The following is a 12979-nucleotide window of genomic DNA, read 5'->3' on the forward strand; positions in this document are numbered from 1 at the left end:
ATGATAACAACTGACTGTGGAATGAAATGTTTTCTCATGGTGACCTGTCTGCTGTGAAACTCCTGTTTGAGTTTCCAACTTAATTCCAACTTCTCTTTCCCATGAGGAGAGACTGGAGAAACTGGGGATCTTTTCATCAGAACTAAGCAGGATGAAAGGATATGTGAGCAAGGAGTTCAACACTGGGTCAAGGACATGGTCCAGAATATTACAGACACTTCTTGTCCTTCAGGATCTGTGTCTAGGGAAGAAGCTGATGTGTTTATCTCATCATCATCGAGGTGAGCAACTATTGTCAGAATCAAACACTCTCCAAGAAAATACAGCATGGATTAGATACAGAGTAAACCCATCAGCTTGTCCCCCGGAGACAGATACTGAGGGACAGGGAGTGTCCGGGACAATGACATTTCTAACGCAGTCAGGTAGAAATTGATCCTGTTTCTCTCCCCATTAATCCTGAGCTCCACACGGCTCGAATCCTCCTCCTGTTTCCCTCCCTGTAACAGCACTGAGCTAAAGCCAGCCCATAATGAGCAGGGCTCAGGGAGAATGGTTACTAGGCACTGCAGTGATGTCATAAAGCAGCATCATTCAGCCCAGCTGGTCCAACCCCTGTCCCTTTAAAGGTGGAAAACTGGGGCATCCTGTCTCCAAACACATCCCACCCTGTTCACACTGAGAATCCCAGGGTGGAGAACTGGGACATCCTGTCTCCAAACACATCCCACCCTGTTCACACTGAGAATCCCAGGGTGGAGAACTGGAACATCCTGTCTCCAAACACATCCCACCCTGTTCACACTGAGAATCCCAGGGTGGGGAACTGGGACATCCTGTCTCCAAACACATCCCACCCTGTTCACACTGAGAATCCCAGGGTAGAGAACTGGGACATCCTGTCTCCAAACACATCCCACCCTGTTCACACTGAGAATCCCAGGGTGGAGAACTGGGACATCTTGTCTCCAAACACATCCCACCCTGTTCACACTGACAATCCTAGGATTTGGGAGGTGACAGCATATTCCAACAGTGTTGAAAGGAGAGGTAGATTGGAGATGGGGCAGTTGTTTGCAAGAATGGTGGGATCAAAGGTTTGTTTTTGAGGAGGGGGTGATGATGGCAGATTTGAGGCAAAAAACAGCACCTGGAGAGAGAGAACTGGTGACCATGTCTTCAAACATGGGGAAGTTGGGTGATCAGCAGTTTAGTGGGAATAGGGTCGATTGAGCAGGAGGTGGGTCTCATGGACAAGATGAGCACTGGGAGGGCAAGAGGGGAGATGGGAGAGAAACTGGACAAAGATGTGGGTTCAGGGCTCAGACAAGGGGGAACTTTGTTAGAGGCAGTTTGTCTCGGTGGGCTAGTGGGAGGGAGGGAAGCAGCAGAGGCAGCTGATCGGATTGTCTCAATCTTAGTGACAAAGAAGCTCCATAAGCTCCTCACACTTGTTGTTGGAGGTGAGGATGGAGGAAACAGGGGAGAAGGAGAGCCCTTCAAAAGGAACTAACAGAGATGTTTAAAAAATTCAACACACACTGTGCTGAAGAAAAAGCTGATTTATTTAACATCATCCAGAATATTAGGAGTCGATGAACATCAGCAGAAACAGACCCCGAAGAACATGGTTCAGTCTGGATGTGATTAACAACAAAACCCAATCACTACAGTTACTTGTGAACTCCCGCCCGATTGTTTGTCCCTCTTCCGCGGCTACGTTCGCGGCCGGGTGTCCCTGGAAAGGGAGCACGCGGTGTCTGCCGGCACCATCGAGGCCTTCCGTGCCCGGTGGGCACCGCGGGGACTGGGGTGTTTTGTTGACCCCTTTAATCACATCTTGGTTTGATGTTTGTAAGGTTCCTTTAAAGTTTTTCTTTGATTTTACAGCTGACCTGACTTAGGGGCTGTGCTTAATTTCTCCCTTGTTATTGTTAATTTAGTTAATTGTTTTGACTCCAAAAGAGTTACTTGTGAACTCGCTGGTGTCTCAGCAGGTGGGATGAGGTAGTGAATCCCTTGCCACACTCAGAGCAGGTGAATGGCCTCTCCCCAGTATGAATTTGCTGGTGTACAGTGAGCTGAGATGATGTCTTGAACCCAGTCCCGCAGTGAGAGCACTTGAATGATCTCTCATCAGAGTGAACACGTTGATGGCGCATCAGGTTCCCAGAACTTTTATAGCATTTCCCTCAGTCTGGGCATTTGAAAAGTCTCTCCTCAGTATGAACTTGCTGGTGCGCCAGCAGATGGAATGACTGAGTGAACCCCTTCCCACACTGGGAGCAAGTGAACGGCCTCTCCCTAGTGTGAATTCTCAGGTGTACAGTGAGGCCGGATAATGTATTGAACCCAGTCCCACACTGAGAGCACCTGAAAGGTCTCTCATCAGTGTGAACTCGCTGATGATCATTGAGTTGAGATGATCGCCTGAACCCTGTCCCACAGTGAAAGCACCTGAACGGTCTCTCGTCAGTGTGAACACGTTGATGGAACATCAGTTCCCCGGAACTTTTATAGCCCTTCCCACAGTCTAGACATTTAAAAGGTCTTTCATCAGTGTGAACTCGCTGGTGTTTCTGCAGGTCAGATGACTGAGTGAATCCATTACCACATGTGGAGCAGGTGAATGGCCTCTCCCCAGTGTGACTGCGCTGATGCTTTTCCAGGTCAGATGGGTATTTGAATCCCATCCCACAGTCCCCACATTTCCATGGTTTCTCCCTGTTGTGACTGCATTTATGTTCCATCGGGTCAGATGATTGACTGAGGCCTCGTCCACACACAGAACACGTGTACAGTTTCTCCCCACTGTGAACGGTGCTTTTTCCCTCCATGTTCAAAATCCAATCATATTCAGGTTACGATAAATTGGGCGACTCCGTCAGATCCTGATGTGATGTTTGGTTTCAGTTTCCCAACTGCAAATCCTCCTGTTCTAATCCCCTGTGAAATTGATTTAAAACAGAAAAAAGGGAGTGAGAAAGAACCCACAAAAACACAAAGGCAGGTTGTGAAATTGAGCTGAATGAATCTGGGAATTTGTGGGGCCGGCACTAGGAAAAAGTGACCATGAAAACTGCTGGATTGTCATAAAAACCCAATTGGTTCACTCAAGTCCTTCAGGGAAGGGAACATGCCACCCGGTCTGGGCTGACACAAGACTCTGTCCTCTCGGAGAGAAATTAGAGACAGACAGAGAGAGAGGGAGAGAGAGAGAGGGAGGGAGAGAGGTGGCAGAGTCACTCGGTAAAGCAAATGGATTTTATCATCTACAACTCAACCAGAACTTTGACAGAATCTTCCGAATCCTCAACCTCTTCACTCCAGAAGGACCAGGGTAGCAGGTGTATGTGAACAACATCACCTCCAAGTTCCCTTTCAAGTCACACACCATCCAGACTTGTCTGACATCCAGTACTGGATGAACAGAAATTTCCTCGTTAAATATTGGGAGGACTGACGCCATTGTCTTCAGTTCCCGCTACAAACTCCACTCCCTATCCACCGACTCCATCCCTCTCCCTGACAACTGTTCTGAGATTGAACCAGGCTGTTCACAACTATGGTGAAATATTTCACCCCAAGATGAGCTTCCAACCACATATCCACATCATCACCAAGACCGCCTATTTCCACCTCAGTAACATCGCCCGACTCCACCCCAGTCTCAGCTCATCTGCTGCTGAAACTCTCATCCATTCCTTTGTTCCCTCTAGACTTAACTTTCCTAATGCACTCCCGGCCGGCCTCCCACATTCAGCCTCTCTGTAATCTTAAGGTCATCCAAAACTTTGCTGCCCGTGTGCTTACTCTCACCAAGTCTTGTTCACCCATCACCCCTGTGCTCAGTGACCTACAAACGCTCCGCGTTAAGGAGAAAATAAATTATAAAATTCTCATCCTTATTTTAAAGGCTGTTTGCTACCGTTGTGCAAGTGCAGTTGTGCTGTTTTACTCTGTCTTCATAGGATTAATCTCTCGTTCTCCTCAGATTCAAGTCACCACTGCAGACTCACCGTGAGGAAACTCAGACTGACCTGGTTACAGTGTCCATCAATCAGCCAATTCAGAACTCAGTCAACAGCAGAGAGCTTTGACTGTACATTCCTAATCACTAAAGCTTTTTATAAACGCATACTGTTCTTTGAAATGCCTTGGAAAGTTTTATTACATTAAAGGTGCTAACTAAACACAAATTGTTGTTGTTGGTTTGGACATATATCACTGTTCCTTCATTATCGCTGGGTGAATAACCTGTAACTCTTTACCTAACAGCATTGTGGGAGCACCTTCACCACACAGACTGCAGCGGTTCAAGAAGGTCAAACATCATCTTCCCCACAGGCAACTGGGGATTGGCAATATTTGCTGGTCTTGTTAGTGAAAGGGCAGGGGAGTGGGACTAGCTGACTTGCTCTTGCAGAGAGCCCGCATGTGCACAATGGAATACAACGTGGGGAAGTGTGAGGTCATGCACTTTGGTAGGAAGAATAGAGGCATAGACTATTTTCTAAATGGGGAGAGAATTCAGAAATCTGGAGTGCAAAGGGACTTGGGAGTCCTAGTCCAGGATTCTTTTAAGGTTAACTTGCAGGTTGAGTCGGTATTTAGGAAGGCAAATGCAATGTTGGCATTTATTTCGAGAGGACTAGAATAGAAAAGCAGGGATGTGCTGCTGAGGCTTTATAAGGCTCTGGTCAGACCACATTTAGAATATTGTGAGCAATTTTGGGCCCCGTATCTCAGGAAGGATGTGCTGGCCCTGGAGAGGGTCCAGAGGAGGTTCACGAGAACGATCCCAGGAATGAAAGGCTTAACATATGAGGAACGTTTGAGGACTCTGGGTCTATACTAGATGCGAGTTTAGAAGGATGAGGGGGGATCTGATTGAAACTTACAGAATACTGAAAGGCCTGGATAGAGTGGACGTGGGGAAGATGTTTCCACTAGTAGGAGAGACTAGGACCCGAGGGCACAGCCTCAGAGTAAAGGGAAGACCTTTTAGAACAGAGATGAGGAGAAACTTCTTTGGCCAGAGAGTGGTGAATCTATGGAATTCATTGCCACAGAAGGCTGTGGAGGCCAGGTCATTGAGTGTATTTAAGACCGAGGTAGATAGGTTCTTGATTGGTAAGGGGATCAATGGTTACGGGGAGAAGGCGGGAGAATGGGGTTGAGAAACTTATCAGCCATGATTGAATGGTGGAGCAGACTCGATGGGCTGAATGGCCTAATTTCTGCTCCTATGTCTTATGGTCTTATGGTCTTCTGGCTCCGGGTTAAGGAGAAGCTAAATTATAAAATTCTCATCCTTATTTTAAAGGCTGTGTTTGCTGCCGTTGTGCAAGCACAGTTGTTCTGTTTTATTCTGTCTTCATAGGGTTAATCTCTCGTCCTCCTGAGACTCAAGTCACCATTGCAGACTCACTGCGAGGAAACTCAGACTGACCTGGTTACAGTGTCCATCAATCAGCCAATCCAGAACTCAGTCAACAGCAGAGAGCATTGATTGGACATTCCGAATCACTAATGGTTTTTATAAACGCATACTGTTCTGTGAAATGCCTTGGAAAGTTTTATTATGTTAAAGGTGCTATATAAACACAAATTGCTGTTGTTGATTTGGACATATATCATTATTCCTTCATTATCGCTGGGTGAATAACCAGTAACTCCTTACCTAACAGCATTGTGGGAGCACCTTCACCACACGGACTGCAGTGGTTCAAGAAGGTCAAACGTCATCTTCTCCACAGGCAACTGGGGATTGGCAATATTTGCTGGTCGTGTTAGTGAAAGGGCAGGGGAGTGGGACTAGCTGACTTGTCTTGCAGAGAGCCAGCATGTGCACAATGGGCTAAATGGCCTCCGTCTGTATTGTAATCATTCAATGATTTTATGACTTGATGAGAAAGGACCTACACTGGAGGCCAGGGACCAACTTCTGTAACCAACACCCACCCTGATACAAACCGGCTCTAAATTGGTCCGTCTGTGTTTCTAGACTCGGTTCCGTGAGCAACGCCTGCAATAAGATAATAGCAAAATACTGCAGCTGCTGGAAATCTGAAATAAAAAGAGAAAATGCTGGAAATACTCAGCAGATCAGACAGTATCTGTGGAGAGAGAAACAGAGTTAACGTTTCAGGGTGTGCAGAATGGATTACAGGGAATAAAAATGGCGTAGAATTTGATGGTCAATATAAGCTCAGAAGTGGAAGAGAAATGGATTATAGCACAGGAAAAACAATTCCTGACTGTGAAAGATACTGTGGGAAGATAAAGCTGGTAAGACTGCAGCACATGGTCTGGGGATGGACAGTGGAGGAAACCTTATTTGGACAAAATCAGCAGAAGTAACAGTTAAATGCCAAACACAGCTAAAGTGCACCCAGTATTAGAGACAGAGGAAGGTAAACAATGGCAGAGAGGTGATCAGGGAGGGCAGAGGTGAAACAGAGCAAAAGATGGACATGGATTCAGATCCACAGGAAAGGAGCCACACTAGCCCCAGAGCGATGGAACCTCTAAAAGATAACAGAGCAGAGAACTAAAAGCTCCAAATTGTAGATGAATGGTCAAAAATACTCAACTCTGAAACAATTTCAGTTTCAAACTTTAAAATCTCCTGCCGGAGCCTGTAGCTAGAAAGATATCAGAAGCACTGGAATCAGAGAAAAATCTCCCAGTTGAGGAAATACCCGGGGAGCGGGGTGATGTCACAGTGTGATTGTTGATGTGTGATGATGTCACAGTGTAATTGTCGAAGTGTGATGATGTCACAGTGTGATTGTTGATGTGTGATGATGTCACACAAACAAACAAGGAACATCTCGTCTGTGCAAACCAGTGATCACCAAACATTATCAAGGATGGGAGGGTCCTTGAGAGGGGGCAGAGGAGGTTTACCAGAATGGGTCGAGGAATGAGGGATTTTAGTTGCAAGGTTAGGTTGGAGAAACTGGGATTGTTCTCCTTGGAGCAAAGTAGATTGAGGGAAGTTTTAACAAAAGGTGCACAAAATTATGAAAGGTTTACATAAAGTAGTTAAAGAAAAGCTGTTAACAGTAGCAGATCGTGAAAGGATTATGGGTCACAGATTTAAGATTTTGGGTAAGATGTACAGGAGGGATGTGAGAAAGAAATGTTTGCACAGTGAGTGGTAATGACCTGGAACTCAATGCTTACACTCAGAGGCCGATAGAATCCAGGTCCTGAATTTCTATCCTGGACTGAGTGTGGCAAGTTTGGGAAACGGTTCGTACAGAGCTTTAAAAAAGGAGGATCCAGGTCCTGATGAATTGAGTGACTCTGTCAGATCTCAACCGTCTGTGAATGTTCCCCTTCTAACCCCCTGTAAAAGGCGTTTCCAAAATCCATCCCTGTCAGTCCAGGATAGAAATTCAAATTCTCTCCTCCTGCTATCTGGATCAGGATGACCGCGCATGCGCCCGGCTGCACATTGCCCACTATAAAGATGGCGGCCGTTACCCCGGGCCTGGCGAAGGGAGAAATCCAGACTTTTTCTGTAAACACAAGACCGGTACCTTGTTATTTGGGGTCTGCGGCCTGCACTGTGTCTTTATGAAGCCTCCCTGCCCACTCCGCTGGCTCCATTCCTCCTCACACACCCACTCACTCTGTTAGTTTGCTCCACTCGACATTCTCTCACCCGCTCTGAGCAGCTTCAGTCACAGACCAGTACTACGCATGCTCATGAAACGGGCCGCACTACGCATGCTCCAAGCACACACCCTAATACGCATGTGTAGGGAGCTCCCGTTGTGAGGATAGGGCAAATTCTGGCCCCTGTTGAAGGCTGGGTAACCTTGCTGCCATTGAGAGGTCGTTTTTTTGAATAGAAAATTATGTTTTGTGATCCGATGACGAACGAAGCCCGAGACCAATATATAAAATTATTCAGTCAATTGGTATGACAAACAAAGTGCATGGGTCCTCTGCCATAATACTGTCCCAGGTGTAAATAACTGCAGTAAAACTACCTACATTTAGATGTGAACTCACTGGAGTCTCAGTCGGCGGTGAGAACAATTATTTTTTCTTCCCATATACAGAACATTTAAACTCCGTCTTGTCAGTAAGTACGTGACAATTCAGCCAGTGAACAATCCTTTCACAATGTCATTTTACCCCTAAGTTCCAGGACCATTGTGTGTGGATTTGGGAGGTAAGCATGGTTTTGGAGACGGAAGACTGATCGGAGATTGGATGCAAATTGCAAGGATGTCGGGGACAAGGATGTACTCATGGGAGGGAGAGAAGCAGGAGAGGCAGCTGATCTCAATTGTCTCAAGATTTTCAAGATTGTCTCAATCTTAGTGACAAATAAGCTCCATGAGCTCCTCACACTTGTTGGAGGTGTGGATGCAGGAGACAAGGGAGATGGAGAGTCCGAAACAAGGACTAACTTGCGTTAGAGATGTTTTTAAAAATTCAACATCCTCTGTGTTTGACAGAATGTTGATTTATTTGACCTTTATCCAGAATATTAACCTTATAACTGGGCTGGAGTTTATTAACATCAGCTGAAACAGACCCCAATGGGTATAGTTCATTCTTGTACATTATTAACAGCAAAATCCAATCACTGTAGTTCACTGTGAACTCGTTGATGTCTCGGCAGGTGAGATGAGTGAATGCATATCTTCCCACACTCGGTGCAGGTGTACAGCATCTCCCCAGTATGAGAGCGCTTGTGCAGAGAGAGGTGGGATGATTGCCTGAATCCAGTCCCATAAAGAAGGAATCTGAACGGTCTCTCATCAGTATGAATACATTGCTGGCGGATCAGTTCCTGAGAACTTGTAAAGCACTTCCCACAGTCTTGAAATTTAAAAGCTCTCTTTGATGTGCAATCAGATTGGATAAATTAATGAATCCCTTTCCACACAGCACAGATGAATGGCCTCTCCCCAGTGTGAACTCGCTGGTGTGTCTGCAGGTGGGATAACGGAGTGAATCCCTTCTGACACTTTAAGCAGGTCAATGGCCTCTCCCCAGTGTGAACGCTCCGATGAGTTTCCAATTTCGATGGGTAAATGAATCCCTTCCCAGATTCAAAATTTGCACAACTGCTTTCAGTTGTGACTGCATTTATGTTTTGACCATGCCAGATGATCGGCTGAAATCTCATCCACATGCAGAACACTGTGAATGGTGCTTTCTTCTCCCATTTTCAAAATCCCACAATACTCTGCGGCCCAGAAACCACTCTGTCCAATAGAAACGCCCTCTGAAGAAGGGTCATACAGACTCGAAACTGCTGTCAGGCGTCGCAAGGGCCAAAGACATAAAAGTTCATTCACAAATGTTACAGGAACGGATAGGTTATAATCGCCAGGAAAGGCTAAATAGCCTGAAGCTCTTTTCTCTGGAAAAGAGAAGGCTGAGAGATGACCTGATAGAAATAGGATAAAGAATGGAGTTGGTAGCTCAGGAATGAAAACAATGGCTTCAATCTTCCCAAAATTTAATTGGAGAAAATTTCTGCACATCCACAAACATTCTGATAATTTAACAAAAGTGGAGAAGTCGAGAGAGGTGTTGCTGAGGTAGAGCTGGGCACTGTCAGTGTCCATGTGATAACTGACGCTGTGTTTTCAGATGATGTCGCTGTGGGGAGAATGTTGCTGAGAAATAAATGGAGGCCAAGGCTGGATCCTCTGGGGACACCAGAGGTAACTGTGGGAGTGGGAAGGGAAGACAATCCAAGTGATTCTCTGACTATGATTAGATAGAGAATGGAACCAGGAGAGAGCAGCCCCACCCATGGACGACAGTGGAGAGGTGTTGGAGCAGAATGGTGTGGTCAACCTTGTCAAAGCAGGTCGAGAAGGGATAGTTTCCCTTTGCCACTGTCACATAGGATGTCATTGGTGGCTTTGATCTGAGCTGTTTCAGTACAGTGGCAGGGGCAGAAACCTGATTGGATGGATTCAAGCAGGGAGTTCTGGGAAAGATGGAGATGGATTTGGGAGGTGTGAACACTTTTCAAGAGTTCAGAGAGGAACTGGGGATTGAACATGGGTCAATACTTTGCAAGGACAGTAAGAGTTAAGTAATTGTTTTTTGAGGAAAGTGTGATGATTTGAAGGAGGGATAGTACCAGAAGAGAGAGAACTGTGAACAATATCAGTGAACATGGGGAAGTTGGGGGATCAGCAGTTTAGTGGGAATACGGTCGATGGAGCAGGAGGTAGGTCTCATGGACAAGATGAGCACTGAGAGGGCAGGAAGGGGGATGGGAGAGAAGCTAATGAAAGATGTGGGTTCACGGCTTGGACAAGGTGGAACATTATAGAGACAGTTTGTCCCAGTAGGCTAGTGGAAGGGAGGGAAGCAGCAGAGGCAGCTGATCGGATTGTCTCAATCTTAGTGACAAAGAAGGTGCATGAGCTCCTTACACTTGTTGTTAGAGGTGAGGATGGAGGAGAGAGGGGAGAGGGAGAGCCCTTCCAGAGAAACTAACTTGTGTTAGAGATATTAACAAGACTCAATATGCTATATTTAACACAAATATATTTTATTTGTCCTTATCCAGAATATTAGCCCCAATAACTGGGCTAGAGTTTATTAACATCAGCAGAAACAGACTACAATGAACAAGGTTCAGTCCTGGATGTGATTAACAGCAACATCCTGTTCATTATTTGTGAACTCGCTGGTGTCTCATCAGTTGGGATGACCAGGTGAATCCCTTCCCACACTTGGAGCAGCTGAACGGCCTCTCCTCAGTGTGAATTCGCTGGTGCTTCAGGAGGTCAGAGGACACAGTGAATCCCTTCCCACATACAGGACAGATGAACGGCCTCTCTCCAGTATGAATTCGCTGATGTCTCAGCAAGTGGGATGACTGTGTGAAGCCCTTCCCACAGTCGGAGCAGGTGAACTGTCTCTCCACAGTGTGAATTCGCTGGTGTCTCAACAGATCGGATAAATTAACGAATCCCTTCTCACACTCGGAGCAGATAAATGGTCTCTCCCCAGTGTGAACTCGCAGGTGTGTCAGCAGGTTGGATAACTGAGTGAATCGCTTCCCGCACTCGGAGCAGGTGAATGGCCTCTCTCCAGAGTGAACTCTCTGGTGTATCAGCAGGTTTGATGACTGAGTGAATCTCTTCCCACACTCGGAGCAGGTGAACGGTCTCTCCCCAGAGTGAACTCTCTGGTGTTTCAGCAGGGTGGATGACTGACTGAATCCCTTCCCACACTCGGAGCAGGTAAATGGCCTCTCACCAGTGTGAACTCGCTGGTGTGTCAGCAGGTTGGATAACTGAGTGAATGCCTTCCCACACTCGGAGCAGGTAAATGGCCTCTCCCCAGTGTGAACTCTCTGGTGTGTCAGCAGGTTGGATAACTGAATGAATCCCTTCCCACACTCGGAGCAGGTGAATGGCATCCCCCCAGAGTGAATTCGCTGGTGCCTCAGCAGGCTGGATGCCCGAGTGAATCCCTTTCCACACTCGGAGCAGGTGAATGGCCTCTCTTCAGTGTGTATGAGCAGGTGTCTCAGGAGAGTGGATGAATCAACAAATCCTTTCTCACATACAGAACAAGTGAAAGGCCTCTCCCCAGTGTGTGTGCGCCGGTGAGTATCCAGCCTGGATGGATAATTGAATCCTTTCCCACAGTCTCCACATTTCCATGGTTTCTCCCCACTGTAACTGCATTTATGTTTTGACAGGCCAGATAATCGGCTGAAGCCTCGTCCACACACAGAACACGTGTACGGTTTCTCCCCACGGTGAACGGTGCTTTTTCCTTCCATGTTCAAAATCCGATGAAATTCAGGTTACGACTAATTGTGCGACACCGTCAGATTCTGATGAAACATTGGGTTTCCCAATTGAAAATCCTGGGGAAATAGTTTAAATAGACAAAAGTGAATGAGAGAGAAACCACAATATCACAAAAACCGGTTGTGAAATTGAGCTGAATGAATCTGGGAATTTGTGGAGCTGGTACCAGGAAAAAGTGACCATGAAAACTGCTGGATTGTTATAAAAACCCAACTGGTTCACTGATGTCCTTCAGGGAAGGGAACCTGCCAACTGGTCAGGGACTATACAAAACACCAGTATCTACTGGGGGAAATAGAGAGGGAGATGGGAGAGGCAGGGGGTGAAGGAAAGGGATTTTATGCATCTGCAATTCTACCAACATCTCCCAAACCCTCACCCTCCATCCCCTAGAAAGACCAGGGTAGATGTATGTGAACACCATCACCTCCAAGTTCCCCTCCAAGTCACACACCATCCTGACTTGTTTAACATCCAGTGTTGGATGAACAGAAATTTCCTCCATTTAAATATTGGGAAGATTGAAGCCATTGTCTTCAGTCCCTGCTACAAACTCCACTCCCTAACCATCAATGCCATCCATCTCTCTGACAACTCTGAGGCTGAGCCAAACTGTTCACAACCTTAGTGTCATATTTCACCCTAAGCTGAGCTTCTGACTACATATCACTAAGACCATCTATTTCCACCTCAGTAACTTTGCCTGCCAATAAAATAATAGCAAAATACTGCAGCTGCTGGAAATCTGAAATAAAAAGAGAAAATGCTGGAAATACACAGCAGGTCAGGCAGTATCTGTGGAGAGAGAAACAGAGTTAACATTTCAGGGGTGCAGAATGAACTACAGGGAACAAAAATGATACAGAAGCTGATGATCAATATAAGCTCAGGGGTAGAAGCGAGATGGACTATATCGCAGGAAAAACAACTCCTGACTATGAAAGACATGGTGGGAAGCTATAGCTGGTAAGCCAGCAGCACATGGTCAGGGCAGCAGTTGGCAGAAGTAACCGTAAAATCCTAAACAGAGCTAAAATACACCCACTATTAGAGACAGAGAAAGTTAGACAACAGCAGAGAGGCGATCAGGGAGGGCAGAGGTGAAACAGAGCAATGGATAGACACAGAATCAGATCCACAGTAAAGGAGTCACACCA

The 12979-nt window shown here is 46.3% G+C and overlaps 1 protein-coding gene across 1 annotated transcript; it reads right to left on the minus strand.

Annotated features, from left to right (window-relative positions):
• Positions 1-1967: 1967 nt before the first annotated feature.
• Positions 1968-11815, minus strand: LOC144698072 (uncharacterized; the record flags this gene model as incomplete). The annotated part of the gene is given in 4 exon segments (XM_078569996.1): positions 1968-2724; positions 7832-7835; positions 8623-8705; positions 10674-11815. Coding segments are annotated over 4 exon segments (1986 nt in total), but the record flags the coding sequence as incomplete, so codon positions are not given.
• Between the last annotated feature and the right edge of the window lie 1164 nt (positions 11816-12979).

This window comes from Cetorhinus maximus, chromosome 23, assembly GCF_964194155.1.
Source record: "Cetorhinus maximus chromosome 23, sCetMax3.hap1.1, whole genome shotgun sequence".
Classification (NCBI taxonomy): Eukaryota; Metazoa; Chordata; class Chondrichthyes; order Lamniformes; family Cetorhinidae; genus Cetorhinus; species Cetorhinus maximus.